Below are 20908 nucleotides of genomic sequence, written 5' to 3'. Positions count from 1 at the left end.
CTCCTCCATCAGCTGACGAATGGCAAAGATTTGATCACAGCATCCTCGCCCGGGTCTAAATCCTGCCTGTTCTTCTCGACTGGTTTGCTCGCGATGTTTTTGCAGTCTTGACTGGATGATCTTCATAAAGACCTTTCCGATGATGGAAAGGAGGCTGATGCCACGGTAGTTCTTGCAGTCCCGGTTATCACCTTTCTTGTGGATCGGTACGATAATGGCTTTCCTCCATGTTAACGGAATTTGTTCAGTGCACCAGATGATTTTGAGGAGTGAGTGCAGTCGGCGAAGCAGTACATCTCCCCCGGCTTTGATCGCTTCTGTGGTGACTTGGTCCACTCCTGGTGCCCTGCCATTCTTCAGGGATTGTATGGCTGCTTTCACTTCTTCTACTGTAGGCTCAGCATCGACCATGGAGACCTCAGGGGGGGTCCATCGAGAGTGCTGTTGCTGGCGGTCCCTGAGGTGGGTCGTGATTATACAAAGATTTGAAGAATTCACTCCACCGTTGCAGGCGTTCGGATGGTGATCGCACGAAGGTCCCATCAGCATTCTTGATGTTGTCACTAGTCAATTTGGTCTTTCCACTCAGACATCTGAGGGTGTGGTAGAGAGTGCGGTACTCGTTTTTGGATGCCGCCACTTCAAGATCGTCTGCCACTTGGTTCCAGTATGCTTCTCTTTCTGCTGTCATTCTTTGTCGGACTTCTCGGTTTAGCTGCCGGTACCGTTCAAAGTCGACCAACTTTGCCTGTTTCCGTTTGTCCACGAGGTCGAGGCACTCGTCTGATATCCATGGTTGCGTTCGACGTCGGGCAGGTGGACATAGGGGCTTGGCACATTCCAGGATGGCATCAGAGATCTGCTTTTCTTCTTCATTTATATCCTCGGGCACGGCCAGCATCTCGAAGCAGTTGGATAGGGCGATCTGATATGCCTGTTTGTTGGCAGCATTCATTAGCTGCCTCCAGTCCAGCTTGGCTGACCGAGATGATCTTTTTGCATGCCATAATTTGAGCTGCACCTTAGCCCGGATGAGGTAGTGATCAGATCCGCAATCAGGTCCCCTCATGGCACGAACGTCCATGAGCGATGAGCGAAATCTAGCATTGATCAAAATGTAGTCCAGTATTGCTGAGTCCTTGCCAGATGGATTTCGCCATGTAAGTTGATGTTTTTGAGGGTGCTGGAAATGGCTGTTTCCAATGATCAGGTTGTTAGATGCGGCAAAGGACAACAAACGTAAGCCGTTGTCATTGATCTTCCCATGGCCAAACTTGCCCATTGTTGTTTCCCAACCAGATCTGTCCACGCCAATATGGGCATTAAAGTCCCCTGCGAGGATGATCACTTCTGTCTGTGGAATTGAATCCAGCGTATGTTGGAGCTGGTTGTAGATGTCATTCTTGGTCGGGTCCAGGCTAGTCTCAGTTGGCGCATAGGCGGAGATAATATGGGTCTTGATGGTGCCCTTGACAGTAAGGACTGCCAGGCGGTCCGATATTGGTTGGAAAGCGATCACAGTACTGGTGGCCTGAGCATCGACCATAAAGCCCACTCCTGCTTCTCGTTTCTCACTACCAGAGTAGAATAGCATAACCGCTTCGTTAGGTGCTGGTGGTTGGATGATCATCGTTCCAGACCCGGTGAGCCTTAATTCGGATAATGCCGCGATTGATATCTTGCACCTAAGTAGTTCTTGGGCAATGATTTCCTTTTATCCAACGTGGTGCCCCGTTGGAACATTCCATTCGCCAATGTTAATTGTCCTTTTCGGCGTAGTAAGTTTATTGCTGTGGCCAGTGATCCACTTCACACCAGCACCCTGGTCCCCAGTGCTGGCGCATCGGCTACCCCGGATGCGGTAACATTGTTATAACAGCTTGTTCTGTGGCCAGTGGTCCACTTCACACCAGTACCCTGGGTCCCCAATGCTGGCGCATCGGCTACCCCGGATGCGGTAACATTTGGTTTACTAGGAGGAAAGAAAAAGTATCGTTGGTATCTTCGACTATCATAGTTATTCCATACCTCATTGAATAAACACTAATTTCTGCATAAAAGAGAGAATAAGAAAGTAAGCTTTTAGTTCAATATAAATTTGGCTGTTTCACACATTTTCATTCACACGTAAGAACGGCCTGCTTACCAGATTAGGTTGGTTTGTCCTGGGGACTGTTGTAAGGCTTCCTTCTATAGTGGAGTGGACTGTCTTCTTCTCTGGTCATCACAATTCTATCTCTTCAGCCAGAACCGATAGCGCGGACAGCTAATGAAGAGGCTTGGGCGAGACGCCGATGGTGACTTCGGCAGTGACGGCGACCAGCATCGATGACCGCAGGGATCCACTATACAACGACGAACCTACAGCAACTAAGGCGATGATATTTCAGCATCCATAGGAACAATGGCGTCCAAAAACCAGCAAAGCCTCCGGCGGTAACAACCCTTTAGTCTCATTTTGGGCCCTTTTTATATTCTGTGCGCTCCTTTGTCTTCTAGAGCAAATCTCTCTCAATGGCCACTGGAAGTCACGAGTTTCCTGACCAAGACGGTCCAGGAACGACTCGTGCCCCAAATGGGTCCCCTCGTCTCTGGGTGTTTTATTTGGCGTCACGGTGTCGGAGACATTAATAAAATTGCCCACCTACTCTCCAATGGCTGCCTTCTCTTTCGGCCAACCTCCCACGCCATCCTGTATTCCCATCTCTTTCCCGATCGTAAAATCCCTATGTAACGTGAGAAGCCAGGCTCTTGCATTCCATTCCCTTTGCACATTAATTAATTCATTTGTAGATCTGGTAGGCACTAGGGAGACTTTGCCTTACTTCTTATTAGATATGGAGAGAAATTCGTATAATCTAGTTAGAGCGAGAGGTTTTTCACGTTCCCTAAGATCTAAACTTTTCCTAGCTACAATGGGAATATTCTCTCTATTCTTTCAACTGGCAATAGGTTCTCAATAGTTACACAACTCAGGCTTGATGTTGTTCTGTTACAATATTGATAATTGAGTATTACTTTGGATTGGTTGGAATTACAGGGAAGGGAAAAACTCTCGGGCTAACAGTGGGGAGGATGACGGTTCTACCAACTGTGCGACCCCCGAGGGCGTAATTTGGCCTAGAGAAATGCAAGACTCATGGACTACATCAAGGACATCCAGTCGGACGAAAATACCAGCTGAAAACTGGTAAAGAGAATGAGCCATGGCAGAGGGAGAGACCTACAAATATCAGGCACACTAGTTAGACCACTACGAGATCAACGCCTGCCTGACTGAGATATACATCAGAGACTGAGTAGCCCGCTAAACTCAAAGCTTAATAGCAAGAAAGTGATCACAGCCATAAACCCTTGTGCCATACCAGTACTAATGTACTCCTTCGGGATCATCGATTGGACCGACACCGAACTAGAGTAGATTATGAGATAGACCAGGATAATGATGACCAAGAGCCACCAACTCTACCTGAAGTCGACCTTCAAGAGACTGACCATAGCACAGGAAAAAGAAGGAAATGGTTTTAGTGATGTCATTGAACAGAAAATGAAGGCGATAGATTAAGAAACTGCATGATTACTTCCAGGAAAGCACAGTGCCAATCTACCAAGCCATAAAGAAGGTAGACAAACGGCGCTCACCGCTGAACATTAAAAAGGATGTCCAACTCACAGAGACAGAATAAAAACAAAGGCAGAAGAAAAATGGGCGATAAAGGCTCTCCTTGGTAGCCACTACAATGACCTCCATCAAGATTACATCGATAAGATGGCGTCCAACGCTTGGCTGAGGAACGAGAAGCTCTTTCCTGAGACCGAAGGATTCATGCTCGCCATCCAAGACCAGGTAGTCAACACTAGGAACCACAAGAAATATATCGACATGGACCCGGAGTGACAGATAACATATATCGATGATGCCACTTGGCTCCAGAAGCAATCCAGCACATCACCGCAGGTGTAATCACCCAGACGGAGTACTCTCTTCGACACGACCAGGATAATACATCAGAAGCTAGAACATAAAATGCAAATTTATGAAAGAAAGTGTGCCGTATTACAAGTACGAACCTCAGGCCGTAGTAGAGACCCCTACTCATAAACTATACTCAGTTGGTGCCATCATAACGGACAAGACGATCCCTCACAACAGACCAGACATAAACCTCATCGACAAGCAGAAAATGGCTACCAACCTAATCGAGATAGTGGTGCCGAGCACAAGCAATCTCCAGAAAACACACGAGGCAAAGATCAGAAAGTACTGAAACCTAAGACAAGAAATCAAAGATACGTGGCATATAGAACAAGTAATGACCATCGCAATCACCATGTCAACCAGCAGCATGGTTCCAAAGGGCCTCCATAAGAACCTAGCAACAATAAGTCCAGAAAGCCGCGATCCGAGACACCTGTAGGACAGTAAGAGAGTTAGCATTAGCATTAGCATTAGTAGAGGCATATAATGTAAGAAAGTAAGCTTATACAACATCAACGTCAGTTAAAAAAATATATATATTTTGCACATCAATTCGCTCCAAAAGTTTATCGAGTTCCTCCTTGAATTTGTTTAAATTATCAACTTCCACAACGACAGACGTTTGTTCCAGCAATCAACCACCCGCTGACTAAAGGCAAATTTCCGCACATCTATTCTACAACTGTCTTTCCTAAATATGAATTTATGCCCCCTTAAACGCGTAATCTGAGCAAGAGGAAGAATCCCATCAGAATTGAGCTTGCTCAAACCATTCAAGGCCTTATACATCTCAATGAAATCACCTCGCAGGTGCCTAGTCTTCAGACGCTGCAATTTGCAAAACTTAAGCCTTTCTTGGGAATCACCTCGCAGGTGCCTAGTCTTCAGACGCTGCAATTTGCAAAACTTAAGCCTTTCTTGGGAAGGCTTAAGTTCTTACTGTAATAATAACAATAATAATTGCAACTGGACAGAACCATCCACTTGGTGCCACAGTACCTGTCACTAGGAGGAAGAAATCCCATAAAACAGAAAATGTTTTTTATAATCCTCTTTTCTACTTTTTGGGGTATTGCGTTGGAATACCCATTAACATTTGTTATTTTATTATTCTGAATAAATTTTGTATTCATTTTCCGTATGTCCTTCAAACTGTTTCAGTGAAAAAATCCAAGGTCATTTCAGTTTCACAGGAAATGTTTGCCAATTTGTTAGGACTATCCGAAATACGATTTCAAGAATTTTACTGCCTTCGAGAAGTTTTCTGTGAATTGTTTTCATAATATTATTTACAGTTTCACATAGTTTTGAATATCTTGTTTGTTTTGTTTCACGTTTGCTGCAGACATTTCTATTCAGAGGGCAAAATGTTTTTCAACGTTAGTTAAAAATAGTTTTCTTGTCTGGTTAACAGCTAGACAAGAAAACACCTTAAACGGCTTCTAGTTATAATAATAATCATAAATTAAATAGACACTGCTTTCCAAAGTAAAGTAGACTCTATCTAATTTACGATTATTCTCCAGAAATTAATAAATAAGAGATTAAACTTTTAATGAGGCTATTTGCTTCAAAATGTGATTGGTAATCGAATAAAAGCTGAAATTTTCTAAACAAAAAATCATAAAGAATATTTATATTTTGTTTATACTCGTCAGGTGGAGCCCAACGATTTTTGTAACAACTAGTGGCGCCACCTCTGCAGGGTTAATAATTTTTTTTACAATTCAGCCATTAATCCTTTCTTTATAATGTGAAAAATAACGTTAAAAATACAATTTAAAATATGAACACTACCAAAAGGTGTACTGTATTAAAAACAAAAATTAGAGCATACCGGTTTCATTCTTGCATAAATTAATAAAATTTTAGTCTAAATATTACTTGTACCAATACTTTTTATGAAACAATATTGATTAATACAAGACAGTTGTTGTATATCAGAAAAAATATATTTTTTTCCTTCATAATCATGAATATAATTTCTGTTATATAGGTGGCAGCACTGTTGTTGGAATCGGTCTTAATTCTGGGGTTCACGTCATAATGTATTTCTACTATGGGATGAGTGGATTAGGACCGAACGTGCAGAAATATCTCTGGTGGAAGAAACACCTCACCAAAGTGCAAATGGTAACCATAAATTAATTTCTAATGGAGGTCAAGTTTAAGATTAATTTACAACTTTATCTCCTCGTTGCAAATTAATTTGAAATTGTAAAAAATGAGAGTAATAATTTAAAAAGTTTCTACTCTTCACTTTCTAACAGCGTACATCACTCTTTTACAGATCCAGCTGTTCCTGATATCTGCTTATTACATTCAAGTAATGCTCTTCCAAAACTGTGGTTTCCCAACATTCATTTCCTTGTTGTTTTCTTCTGCTTCAGGACTGTATTGGTTGTTTTTTCTTAATTTCTACCTGAAGAACTACTATAAGAGATCCTCTAATCATTTCCCTACACTGAAATCAGAATGAGATTTAATAAAACATTTTATTTTTCAGAACACAACCACTTTGGGACAACCTTCCCAATTTAAAAACTACTTCTCAGGAACATGTGGTGTATAATGTCTTTCAAAATACCCTGTACAATTTTTATGTTAACTTTTACAGGGTTTATCGTAAGCGTAGTTTCTTAAAAATGTGATCTGCATTATAAGAATAAGTTAAAAGGAGAATTTATTATTATTATAATTTTTTTTTTATATTTATACCATTAATGACAACTTTAGTGCCTTAATATCGAGTTAAAAGTCTAATCAAGAGTTTATTTCTTATATGCCATCATAATCACTTAATGTCCATCATTAGACGTATATTATTTTGCATAATACGATTTTAAATCGCATTAAAGAGTTGTGAAATATGTTGTGTAACTTCCTGATTTTGCTCACATTTGATGTTGTACTATGTAGAATATTAAATATAGTATTTACTGTTTCCTCTTCTTTTACTTCTTTATTAATTGCGTATTAAATAATCTACATATAAAACTCCCATTATATAAAATAAAAACGTTAAGAATTGTGTTTTTATATTTTTATTTATTAAATTTAATAAAACCGATGAGATAAGACATAAAATGGATGTTTTTAATGTATTTTTTTTTTCGGGGCCTCATCGGTAGTCAAGTACACACTCGAAGAAGCTTCCAGGCATCATCCAATGTAGTCACTAAAATTCTATTTTTCTTAATAGAAAATACACCTTTCACTCTCTTTAATAATATAGATGTTTTATTAATAAACATCTCCTGTGTGAAATGGGTTCTCCATCAACGCAATGCGAAGTTCTTTTCGGCTAATGTGCAGGCACAGATCATTGTCATAGACGCCGAGGCTCTGCCACATCCGCCTTATTCACCGGACTTAGCCCCGTGTGATTTCTTCCTGTTTCTACGCCTGAAGAAAGCTCTGAAAGGCAAGCGTTTCGCGTCTGAAACAACGATACTCTCAGAGACATAACAGAAGCGCTTCGCAGTTGTAAAGTTCAAGGAAAAGTATTTTGAGAATGAGAAATCCACAGAAGATTAAGATGATGACAATTCATATAAGATCTTGCACCAGTCCGCGAATTAAATGACTACCCCCCTTATTAGTGCACTGTATATTTATTACAACACTCTCCAACTGAAATACACTTTTAGTCTTCATTTCCGGGCTATAGTTAGCTGTTCTAAGAGGTGGCGAGAAAAGAGGTTGTTTTCCTCGTGAGGAGTTTGAAACTCGCAAAACATCAAAATCGATTCGTGAAAACACATGGTTGTAAAAACCCGACAAAATAACATCAATATCAACCCTCATTAACACCTCATTGGAAAATAACTTACTAATGAGTACAACATAGCCGCCATTAAATATTTTTCATTAAAAATGCCGACGACAAAAAACGAATTTATGGTCATTGAGAAGTGAAAGAGACAGTGTAAAGAAAATCGTTGATTGTTTAGCGCTCAGACAGAAATCCCAAATAAAAGGCCAACAGCGAGGATCATTGCTACTGATGGGAATTTGAATATCAAATTAGTCCCTCTATTACCTATTTCAGTTTCTTTTTTGTACAAATAGAGAGTAGCCTATTTATGAAGGTATCAATGAGAAAACCAGGTTTTCTACTAATGCTGTGTGATGGCCCTTCACCACGATTGCCTCTATATTGCACTACTCTAAACATTTTAATGAGAATATTTTATCGGAGTTTTATCTACTTAGATAATATAAATGGATCGCTTGTGCAAGTTGGAAAATTAACAGACACAATTATTCTCCATGACTAAATCTTTAGGCCAGAATATACGAAAACCATAGGGGGATGACATCATCTATTCCTCTGCTCCATCTTCGATCAGTGAGCTTCTTCATCTTACTTTGAAGTCTAGCAACTCACCTGGTCGGCCCAGAGTCGAGATCTTAATCAGACTGAATACCTTTGGGAAGAAAGGGATGAATGTTCGGCCATTAAGTGCCTCTTCTACGGTTCAATTGGTGGCTCCGTGTGAGGTGGAATGGATACAAGTTCCTTCTATAAGGCACTGATTGAAAATGTTGAAGGACGGATGGATGTTTTTCCAATAGATTCAAACACTTAATACGACTACTATGTTTAAAACAGAGCCCCACGAACATCATTAAGATATGAAGACCAGGAAATCTGTCGGCTGTAGACCACGAACTATTGTCCTCCAATTCGAGTGGAAGTTGTCGCACATTTAGCTGAATCTCTCGATGTACAGGCTACTTTTACGCTCACATCTGACTTTTGCAATTGAACAACAATAGAGTCCCTCTCTATAGACATCCAGTACAACAAAAGAAAATTCAAAGAAACCTTCTTCGTGAAAACATTCGGTACCACATCAATTAACAGAAAACAAGGAGTTCAATTTGACCGACAATATTTCCGCCCTTTCAACAAACAAATTGAAGAAGAAATGGCAAAACAAGAAAAGAATATAGTCCAGATATCCTGAAGAGCAGCCCACATACAACCCTCCGCCAGACCCCAGAACCATCCTGCACAACAACCACAGATGATCAGAGCATGAGAGCAAAGTTCACCCTAAGACTTCCACTCCAACAAGAACCACTGAATCCAGAAGAGAAAATCTTAGCATCTTTCTATTGGTTAATAGATTTAATCCTCACCTATGAATTAACTGACACTTACTAGAATCCACATCCCGATGTGTACGAATTTCAATTTGGGCTAAAGGTGCTCCTGCTAACTACAGTAGATACTGGATTGAGGTTTCTAATTTTTTGGCATGTGAGTGCTAATTATTATGAAAAATTCCATAAAACAAAAAGGTTTGCAATTAGTGGAAGGTATTTGCTGTCAGCAGGTCAGATTTTGGATGCTCGAATTCATGTAATTATTCTAATCACATAATTACATGACTTATTTTTCAATTTGATTAGTTAAAGTTATTGATGAGAACAAAAATCAGAAGTGAACGTAATTCCACTGTCTAAATTTAATTTCTTAATGTGGGACAACTGATTGGGATTTAAGTCACTTTTAATTTTTGGCTTTATAAATAATACATTTTAAATTAATTTCTGAAATATTTTGATAAATTTAATCTTGAGTATCTTTGCTTCAAGCTGTGGTTAATATAAGAACCTCCAAAAATTCCACTGGAATATGGTTTAGATAAGAAACGCTTTGGGCAGTTCTCTTGTGAGTCAGGACTTTACTGTTTGTGTTTTTCATGGTCACGTTTACAGGTGATCGTGTGACTCCTTTTTGTTTGCTAGATATATGGAGTGCAATAATGGACGAGATTCATGCAGTTGGTTAGTGGTACGAGTGAAACTAAACTTACAATTTGTTGTTCTTTCGGTTTCTCTCATGGTTGGAATGAGAAGATTTCAGAGTCCAAGGATGAACTTAGATTTCAATGAACCAATCATGTCCATGACAGCAGATCAATTCAAGAATTACATTATTGAGTTAGTGGAGAAGAATTCTTTATCTCTGAATGTCTTTTGCATGCTAGGTTTGATAGGAGAAATGCCGAAAAAATTCAAAATTAGTTTGGATAGAGGCAATATTCGACGTTTTATAATAGAGAAAGCAAAGGAAGAAAAGTTTGCTCTTATAAATGATTTAAAAGGACGTTATGTATATTTGAAATTAGATGCTTGTACGCGTTGTAGATTCAACTACTTTGCAATAAACGTTCGATTTGTTGATGCTAAGTTGCTAACAATAAATTCATTACACGAACATTAGCAGTAAAGGATACAAAAGCCCAACATACAAGCGAGTACCTTCGTCACCTGCTGAAAAGACGTTCTGCAAGAGTTTGAAATAGGAAAACAGCGTGTATTGGGCATAGTGACTGATAATGCTTCCAACATGGTAGATGCCATTTAGAAATTAAATACAGACCGAGAGAGAGAGGTGAGTCAATAACTGATGATGAAAGTGAAAGAGTTAAATCAAGTGGTGAGACTCCAGAATTAGAACCTGATGATGACGCAGGAGGAGAACTGGATTTAAGTGATATTATCGATGAAATGGAAATTTAAAGCTTCTACGGAGTCCAGCACATGCCTTGCGGTGTTCATACTTTACAGCTGGCAATTTGTGATGGCTTAGGAAATAAACATGGATAGGAAATGGCTTACGGTGCTTAATGACTTTGTAATAACTGAGAGTAAAGTGGAGGAGCAATTGTTGAAGTTAAACATAAGAAAGGCACCTGGGGTGGATGGGATCTATCCAGTTATATTAAAGGAGGCGGCAAAGCAACTAAGCAAACCCTTAGCCATAATTATGAGAGCATCCTTGGACTCAGGGGAGGTCCCCACAGACTGGAGATGTTCAAATGTATCCCCAATTCACAAAGGGGGATCGAAGGGTGACACAAGTAATTACAGACCAGTTAGTTTAACTTCTGTTCCGGGTAAAATAATGGAGTCACTGGTTAAAGATGCATTGCAGGATCACCTGGACAAGACTGCAGTAATAATTCAGACACAGCATGGATTTGCTAAGGGAAAGTCTTGTCTGACAAATTTGATAGGATATTATGATGTGGTCCCAAAGGAACTGGATGAAAAAAATAATTTTGATATCATATATTTGGATTTCAGGAAAGCTTTTGACACTGTTGCGCATGGAAGACTACTGTACAAATTAAAGCAGAATGGTATTAAGGGTAAGTTGCTACAATGGATAAAAGGATGGTTAAGTGGGAGAAGACAGAGGGTGGTAATCAATGGGTGCTGTTCTTCGTGGACTAATGTTATTAGTGGAGTCCTACAGGGTTCGGTGTTGGGTCCTCTGTTGTTTTGTATATTTATCGATGATATTGATGAAGGTATATCAGGCTTAATGTCGAAGTTTGCAGATGATACAAAGGTTGGCAGGGTTGTTAATGACAGTGTGCTACTGCAACGGGATCTAGATAATTTGGGCAGATGAGCTAAGAAGTGGCAACGGAAGTTTAACCATGACAAATGCAAAGTACTGCATATGGGTAGAAGTAACCACAGAGAAACGTACCAACTGTGTGGTACTACACTTAGGGTGGTAGAAAATGAAAAAGACTTGGGAGTAATTGTGCAGTCAGATATGAAGTTTTCTGAGCAATGCAGACAGGCTGCCAGGGCAGGTCATGGGGTTTTGTTAATGACATACAGGAATTTTGCTAGCAGAGACAAGGAGGTGATTATCCCCTTGTATAAGGCAATGGTCAGGCCACGCCTTGAGTATTGCGTACAGGTCTGGAGCCCTCATTTTAGGAAGGATGTAGATTTGCTTGAGCGTGTACAGAGAAGGGCAACAAGATTGGTGAGGGAAATGAAGGGATCCTCTTACCAAGAGAGGCTTAAGTTCTGCAAATTTCAGCGACTGGAGACTAGGCACCTACGAGGTGATCTGATTGAGGTGTATAAGGCTTTGAATGGGTTGAGCACGCTGAATTCTGATGGGATTCTTCCACTTGCTCAGATTACGAACTTATGGGGGGGCATAAATTCAAATTGTGGAATAGATGTGCGGAAATTTGCCTTTAGCCAGCTGGTGGTTAATTGCTGGAAGAAACTTCAGTCTGTCGTTATGGAAGTTGACAGGTTAAATAAATTTAAGGCGGAACTGGACAAACATTTAGAGGGAATGGTTGTTTAAATTTTTTTTTTTTTTTTTTTGGCTGATGCTGCATAAGCTAATACGCTTGCTTTCTTGCAGCACATGCCACGATTACTATTACTATTACATGCAACTGCACTTGTACGTAAGGTGAGGCAGGTTGTACTAGCTGCTAGAAAGCCAGAAATGTAAACAATAATTAAATGCTGTGCTGAACAAATAGCAATTTTGAATCAAACTACTAGGTGAGGTAGCATATACATGATGATGGACCGCTTACTGGAACTGAAACCTTTCCTTATTGACATTCTGCGCGGATAGCACAGTGGTATCGCCACCGACCTCCCCACACACTGGGCGGAAAAGGAACAGATTCTTATCCCGTCGATGACGCGTGGAACTTTAATGGGCTTTTTCACTCCGTGGCTGAGGTAGTCGGTCTCAGGCGTGGATAGCAAGGTTTTCACTCAAAAACGGGGGTTTTATCGTCCAGCAAAACAGGCAAATCGACCAGAGAACACACGCAGTGTGTTCTCTGGTCGATTCTCTGGTTCAATTGAATTAGTCGGGTGGCCTTAAAAATAGTAGTTTTTTTTTTTTATCCTCTACAGCCAGACAGCTTAGACTTCTTTATCCTCCTAATTTACCACTTCAGATCCCAAATTAATGATCTCAACGATGATCATCAACCAAAATAAGCATATTAACATTAGTAGAGGCACACGATGCAAGAAAGCAAGGTTACATAGCATCAGCAAAAGAAAAAAAAAACCCTTCCCACTTCAATGATCCATTCGTTCCAAATGTTTGTCAACTTTTGCCTTGAATTTATTTAAACTACCAACTTCCACAACTACAGATGGAAGTTTGTTCCACCAATCAACTATCCGCTGGCTTAAGGCAAACTTCAGCGTATCTATTCGCCAACTGTCTTTCCTCAGTTTGAATCTATGTCCCCTCAAGTTCTGACCAAGCGGAAGTATCTCACCAGAACTGTACCTGCTCAATCCAGGTCGCATGGCAGGTGCCTAGTATCCAGAAGCTGCAATTTGCAGAACTTAACCCTTTCTTCATAAAAGCACCACTTTGTTCCCTTCACAAGTCTTGTTGCCCTTCTTTGTATTCGTTCTAGCAACTCTACAACCTTCCTAAAATGAGATTACTAGACCTGCACACAGTACTCAAGGTGTGGCATGACCATTGATTGCCTTATGCAAGGGGATAATCAACTCCTTATCCCTGCTCGCAAAACTCATGTAAATCTAACTTGACAAGACCCCATGACCTACTCTGGCAGCCTGTCTGCACGGCTCAGAAGATTTCATATCTGACTGCACAATTACCCCAGGTCTCTTTCATTCTCCACTACCCTAAGTGTAACATCACACAGTTGGTACATTTCTCTCGGTTATTTTTACCCATATGTAATACTCTGCATTTGTCAATGTTAATCTTCAGTTGCCACTTCTCGGCTCATCTACCCAGCTTTCCCGATCCTGTTGCATCACCATACTGTCATTACGGTTATTAACAACCCTGCCAACCTTTGTATCATCTGCAAACTTGGATATTAATCCTGATATACCTTCATCAATATCATTTATAAATACACAAAACAACAGTGGACCCAACACCGAATCCTGTGGGACTCCACTAATAACATTAGTCCACGAAGAGCAGCACCCATTGATTACCACCCTCTGTCTTCTCCCACTTAACGATCCTTTTATCCCATTATAGCAACTTGCCCTTAATTCCATACTGCTCCAATTTGTACAGTTTTCTTCATTTGCGCAACAGTGTCAAAAGCTTTTCTGAAATCCAAGTATATGATATCAAAATTATTTTTAGCATCCAGTTCTTTGTGATCACATCGTACTGTTCAATCAAATAGTTCAGATAAGACTTTCCCTTAACAAACCATGCTGCGTCTGAATTATTGCTGCAGTCTTGTCTAGATTATCCGCAATGCATCTTTAATTGACTCCATTATTTTACCCAGAACAGAAGTTAAACTAACTGGTCTGTAATTACTCGTGTCACCCTTCGATCCCCTTTGTGAATTGGAGATACATTTCCATATCTACAACCATTGGGGACTTCCCCTGAGTCCAAAGATGCTCTCATAATTATGCCTAATGGTTTTCTTACTTCCATTGCAACCTCCTTTAATATAACTGGATATATTCCATCTACCGAAGTGCCTTTTTTATGTTTAGCTTCAACAATTTCTCCTTATATTTGCGCTCAGTTATTACAAAATCATTCAACTCCCTGTTAGAGTTTGATAAACATCTGCCCGTATCCTCCTTGAATAACTCCTCATGTGTGAATGTAGATGCAAAATATTCATTCAGTTTGTTTGCTAACTGAGCAGGATCATTAACAGTCGAACCATCGATATCAAGTGGACCAATCTGATTCATCCCCTTCCTTCTAGTGTTTACATAAGTAAAGGAATCTTTGCTGTTTTTCTTTGAATCCCTTGTCAAAGATTTCTTGTAATCTGCTATTCCTTGTCTAACCTCCTTTGTGACCTGATTACAGACTAGTTTATATCTGCCGTAGGCTTTTGTGTCACCTGAAAATTTATGTACAACCCATTCATTTTCTTCTTTGCCACGAGTCTCGTTAGTTCATTTGACATCCATTCGGACCTGAACCTTTCAAGATTATTTCCTTGAAATAATCTTGAAAGCAAATTGTAAATTCCATTTACAATTTGCTTTTTCTAACATCATCAGTTGGTCCCACTGTATAGAACCTAAAAAATCTCTAAGACCACTGTAGTCGCCTTTATGAAAGCAAAAACCCTTCCCTTTACCCTGATGATAGTTACCTCTTTAAGTAAATCCCACATCAGTACACTGTGATCAGTGCTTTCTAGTGGTTCCTTTATCTGTAAATTCTTAATGCATGAATCATCAATGCTGATAATCAGATCAAGGGTGTTACTTCCTCTTGTTGCCTCTCTAACATGCTGCTGTAGAAAACAATCATCCAATAAATCCACAAAAGCCTTGCTAGTGTGCGATTAGCCAATCCACAAGTTCCAGTCTATACCACCCATATGCTCTCTGATCTCTGTTCTTTTGTGAGCCAAAATAGAAAATTGACATCTCAACCACTAATAATACTTAAATGGGCAAAAACTACTCATCTTATCAAACATCCTAGCCTTATGAAGCCTGGCTCCCACATTGAAATGCACTCGAGACATCTAGTAGATAGATCTGTAACACTCCGACTGAGAACGTTAGCAGGACCCAATCATGCACCCAGCCAAAGGCTGGCAACCCACCACAGCTGCAATCTCTCGAAGAAATATCCCAACCAGAGAATCCACCAGGAAATAACAAAGACTCTTTACAAGCCCAAGGACTAAACAGTAACCCAACAAATGCCCATTAAGCTCTACCTACCTCATATGCCGTTATGGTTACCAACAGCCCTTCTGGCGATAACTACGTCTCATCTGGAGATAAACAGAATTTCCTCATTACCACAGCCAACTGTACCTCATATTCCCCTGAATGCCTTCGAGCTACCAAATCGGTTGCCCTCCCCAACACTCTGTTATTCCTAACCAGACTCCGCATCCCACTAAGTAACAGCCTCCAAATCTCGTTGTTTGTTTGTTGTTTTGGTTTTTAGGAGCATTAGCAACTAAGGCCATATTGCTCCGGGATATGCGGTGGTCATTCCCTGACATTTCCGCATCCTCCATATTTGGTGGTGACGGGCTCGAACCCCGGTCTAATCAAGAAGCGTGTGCTATGCACTGCTGCTCCTTCCCACCTGGCTACGGAGGCGCCTCCAAATCTCGTCTGACACTGGCCGAGAAATATAATATCTCTTTAGTTCCCACCAGAGCCAAGATTTTCGCCTCCAGATTTGGACCTAGAACATCTCCTGAATCTATTAGGAGAATGTTTAATGAGGAACATTACCTCTCAGTTCAAGTAAAACGGCTTAAAATCCGCAAACATGGTATGCCTCCTTCCTTATTATATATTCACCTGCTGTCTACCAAAAGGTTGTAAATCCTGCCTCCTGGCCCCATGGTATATATATCAGACCCCCATTAACAACCTCAACCAATTCATCCTCCTCGATCTCCCAAAGACCTTTGACCAATCTCCATCAGTTTTTCTTTACTCAAAATTTTTGAAAACGTAATTCAGCTAGCAATTGCCCAGCATTGCATTGGACACAGGCCCCAGTACCTGCATACAGTTCTGCACATGATATCGACAACTACCAATCTTCTTGATACCCTTTTCAGAATTCAGCGGACCCTTAACAGCAAATCACAGATTGTCATGTTCTTGGACATCAAATCGGCTTATGACAGAATACACCACCCAAGTCTTTTTACCATTCCGAAACACTACTTCGGCAGATACCTTACTTCAAATATTGAAGTCAATTTTACTTCCTGGACACCTGTCTGTGATCCACAACGACTTCCAAGTAACTACTGACGTCTTAAGAGGCATCCCGCAAGGAAGCGTGCTGTCAGCTCTCATTTCACCTGCTAATTTGTACAAAACTGATTCTTGGGAAACAAACTGATTTTGCAGCAGTTTTGGAGCCTTTCCTTGCCCAGAATCCTAACTTTGTCTCTTACGCCGACGATCTGAAGTTCTTCGTGAGCTCAGATCATAATCATCAGATTCATGATATCAACCAAGAAGCTTCTAGGCAGATATTGAGATTAGAAAATTATCTTCGCACAATTGGGCTGCATCTGAGCCCTTCCAAATCAGCAACAACTGACAAAACAAGAGGAGAGTCAAAAATGATATCCAAATCGTTGTTAGTGGGGAGCCGTTGCAAAAAGTGACTTGTCATACTGACCTTGGTCTCACCTGGGATGTTGGGCTCAACCTTCAGGCTCACTTTGTTAAGATGAGGCAGAAGATGTACTCGGCCCTTTCGGCAGTGCGTCAAGAGATCGTTGGTGTGCATCAGCCAGGGCTGCTTGTTCGGCACATCCTGAGGTGTATTACGCGGATCCCTCTCTAGGCAAAAGAAATTTGGTCATCTGCCTCATACCTTCACAAGTATCTCAGTTTAGAGTACTGGTTGCTTAGATGGATGAACAGGGTGGTAGGCCACCCCCTAACTATCTCCAGATCGATCCTACAGGCAAATCTGGGCACCACTCCCTGGAGACATCTCATCATCATGACAAGAAATGTCTTCTGGCTTGCACGTCTTGTAACGGGACGAATTGATACTCCATCGGTATCCACATTAATCTCGGGCCCGTAGAGGGACATACAAGACGAAGGACATACAAAAGATGAGAGAGTGGGAGATTCGAGAAGAAGAAGTAAAACAGTCGATCAGGAACACCCACAACTGGCGAACCCCTGAAATTGATAACATCCACAACTACTGGTACAAGAAGCTCACCTGCACACACAAACACCTAACAGAGCAGTTCACTCAAATGATAAGGCATCCGGAGACAATCCCGAAGTTTTTCAATAAAGGAGTCACATATCTGAAGCCTAAAGATGAAGATACAAAAAACCCGGCGATATACAGGCCAATCACATGCCTCCCAACGATGTACAAGATCCTGACCAGCTGCATAACTAAGAAGATATCAGACCACTTAGAGAGTCAGAACATAATGGCCGAACAGCAGAAAGGATGCAAGCGGAGGAGCAAAGGATGCAAGGAGCAATTAACCATAGATGCCGCAGTTATAGAGCAAGCCTACAAGAAGCACCGCAACCTATACATGGCCTACATTGATTACCGCAAGACCTTCGACTCCGTCCCTCATAGCTGGCTAATAGAGACCCTGAAGATCTACAAGGTCAATCCGATGGCGACAAACTTCCTAGGAGCAACAATGGCGAAATGGAGATCCACCATTAAGGTCGAGAATATCACAACCAGGCCAATCCCCATTAGAAGAGGAATCTTTCAGGGAGATACTCTGAGCCCAATGTGGTTCTGTCTAGCACTCAACCCGCTATCCATCATGCTTAACGGCAGCAAGTATGGATATACCCTCAAAGAAAAAAGAAAGAATCTGTACACCCTCACCCACCTGCTGTACATGGAAAACATCAAGGTCTACGCAGGAACCGAGAAGCAACTACAGCAACTACTCCGGATTACCGAAGAATTCAGCAAGGATATCAGGATGGAATTTGGTCTAGACAAATGCAAGACCCACGGATTTCACCTGGGAAAATTAGTCAACCGAAACTACCAGCTGCAAACTGGTAAAGAGATCGAAGCCATGGCAGACGGAGAGACCTACAAATACTTGGGGATGATGCAGGCTCAGCAGTTACAGCACAAGGAAATTAAAACCTGCCTCACAGAATAATACCATCAGAGACTCAGAAGCCTGCTGAAAGCAAAATTGAACGGAGGGAAGACAGTTAAACTCATAAACACTTATGCAGTTCCAGTACTAACATACACCTTCGGGGTCATGGATTGGACTAACACTGAGCTAGAAGATATCATGCGAAAGACAAGGACAATGATGACCAAGGGTCGCCAAAACCACCCGAAGTCAGCAGTGGAGAGAATAACAATACCTCGGAAAGAAGGAGGAAGGGGCCTGATAGACCTGATATAACAACAGAAAACAGCGATAGTTAACCTGAAGGATTACTTCGAGAACAACACAGCACCACTCCACCAGGCAATAAGGAAGATAGATAAGTGTATACCCACTCAACCTAAGCGAGAACCACCTCCCAGACTGTACAAGAATCGAAATTGGAAAGATGGGCAAAGAAGACACTCCATGGCAGACACTACAATGACTTCCATAAATATCACATCGATAACATTGTTATTATTATTATTATTAAAATCCGTTTATTACAAAATAGCAAGTGTTTGCTTTCACCCCTTATACACAGCCGACCGGCTATTGCGTCCAATGCATGGCTCACAAGCGGGACGCTGTTTCCGGAGACTGAAGGATTCATGCTGGCCATCCAAGACCAGGTAATCAACACCAGAAACTATAGAAAATACATCGCAAATGAGACAGGAATGTCAGAAGACACATGTCAACGATGCCACCTGGCCTCAGAAACTATCCAACACATCACCGCGGGATGCAAGGTGATCACCCAGATTGAGTACACTCATAGACACGACCAAGCAGCCAGGATAATACATCAGAAGCTTGCTAGGAAATACCAGTTGACCAAAGAAAGTGTGCCATACTACAAGTACGAACCCCAGGCAGTACTAGAGACCAGAACCCACAAGCTGTACTGGAACCGCGCTATAATAACGCATAAGACCATCCTGCACAACAGACCGGACATAACCCTTGTGGACAAGATGGAAAAGGCTACCTACCTGATTGACATAGCGGTGCCCAACACTAGCAACGTCCAGAAAACCCATGAGGAAAAAATTAGGAAGTACACGAACCTGATACATGATGTCAAGGAGATGTGGCATATGCAACAAGTATCAACCATCGCAATCATCGTACCAACCACCGGTATGGTACTAAAGACTCTAGATACCAGCCTAGCAGCAATAGGACTCCCAGAGGACACCTACAAGGAACTCCAGAAAGTCGCAATCCTGAACACCTGTAGGATAGTCAGAGATTTCCTCGACCGACAGTAACACCAGATATTACAACCACCATGTGTACTTGGTAGCAGTACTCGTCACGGAGTGGAATCCTCCAGTCAGGGAGAAATTATATAAGAGCAGCAATAATAATAATAATAATACAATACAATACAATTTTATTTATAAAGAGAGTTCGTTTACAATAATAATAATAATAATAATAATAATAATAATAATAATAATAATAATAGCAATCAATGCTGCAAGGGAACAAGCATGAACGCCGCACATTCCAGGTCTTTTCTTAAAACTTGCTAGCATAAATCAAAATTATACAGTGGTGATCCACACTTGGATCGTCAAATGGGTGCCATCATCAGCCTGCAATCACCAGTGATAAACAGTTCGGAAATGATCATCCCAACGTGGTCACGAATCCACAAATTCTAAAGTCTGCCTTGAATGAATAAAATAGAGGCACTTGCCTTAAAAAGATTCATATAAATTGCACAATCTCAGTCATGTAACAGGATTTTACAAGCCTTCGCAACAAACTGGATATCGTTGACTAAATTCTCCTCGCTAGTAATATCGATATCTTCTGTGTCACTGAGACCTGGCTTGATAAAGACCAAGAACTTTTCATATCCAGTGCTCCATTAGCATTAGTAGAGGCATTTGATGCAATAAAGCAAGCTTATGCAGCATCAGGCAAAAAAAAAAAAACAAATCACTCACATTTCACCGCTCCGTTCGTTCGAAATACCTGTCCAGCTGAGCCTTAAACTTATTTAGGCTATCAACCTCCACGACAAGGGATGGAAGTCTGTTCCACCTACCAACCACCCGCTGGCTAAAGGCAAATTTCCGCACATCTATCCTACATCTGTCTTTCCTCAATTTGAATTTATACCCTCTCAGGTGATTATTCTGAGCAAGAGGAAGAATCCCATCGGCATTGAGCATCCTCAAACCATTCAAGGCTTTATACACCTCTATCAGATCACCTCGCTGGTGCCTCGTCTCCAGACACTGTAATTTGCAAAACTTAAGCCTTTCTTCGTAAGAGCACCCCTTTGTTCCATTCACTAATCTTGTTGCCCTTCTCTGTACTCGTTCCAGCAGCTCTACATCCTTCTTGAAATGAGGCCTCCAGACCTGTATACAGTACTCAAGGTGTGGCCTGACCATTGCCTTATACAAGGGAATAATCACCTCGTTATCCCTGCTAGAAAAATTCCCGTATA

At 41.1% G+C, this 20908-nt stretch overlaps 2 protein-coding genes across 4 annotated transcripts in view; both read left to right on the top strand.

The window, feature by feature from the left end:
* Positions 1 to 6637, top strand: part of LOC150091681 (very long chain fatty acid elongase 7-like) — a 29160-nt gene extending 22523 nt beyond the window's left edge. For all 3 annotated transcript variants that reach the window (XM_090376369.1, XM_090376373.1, XM_090376379.1), the window contains exons 7-8: positions 5976 to 6112; positions 6270 to 6637. In XM_090376369.1, the coding sequence (XP_090232495.1) occupies positions 5976 to 6112; positions 6270 to 6458 (326 nt within the window). In that variant the 3' untranslated portion in view covers positions 6459 to 6637. The remainder of the gene's footprint in view (positions 1 to 5975; positions 6113 to 6269) is intronic.
* Positions 1 to 20908, top strand: part of LOC150091679 (uncharacterized) — a 157293-nt gene that overhangs the window by 31035 nt on the left and 105350 nt on the right. The window lies entirely within an intron of this gene.

This window comes from Mastigoproctus giganteus, chromosome 1, assembly GCF_048544385.1.
Source record: "Mastigoproctus giganteus isolate SK-2022 chromosome 1, ASM4854438v1, whole genome shotgun sequence".
Lineage (NCBI taxonomy): Eukaryota > Metazoa > Arthropoda > Arachnida > Uropygi > Thelyphonidae > Mastigoproctus > Mastigoproctus giganteus.
The sequence above is the reverse complement of the archived record's forward strand: the minus strand, read 5'-3'. Positions and strand labels throughout refer to the sequence as shown.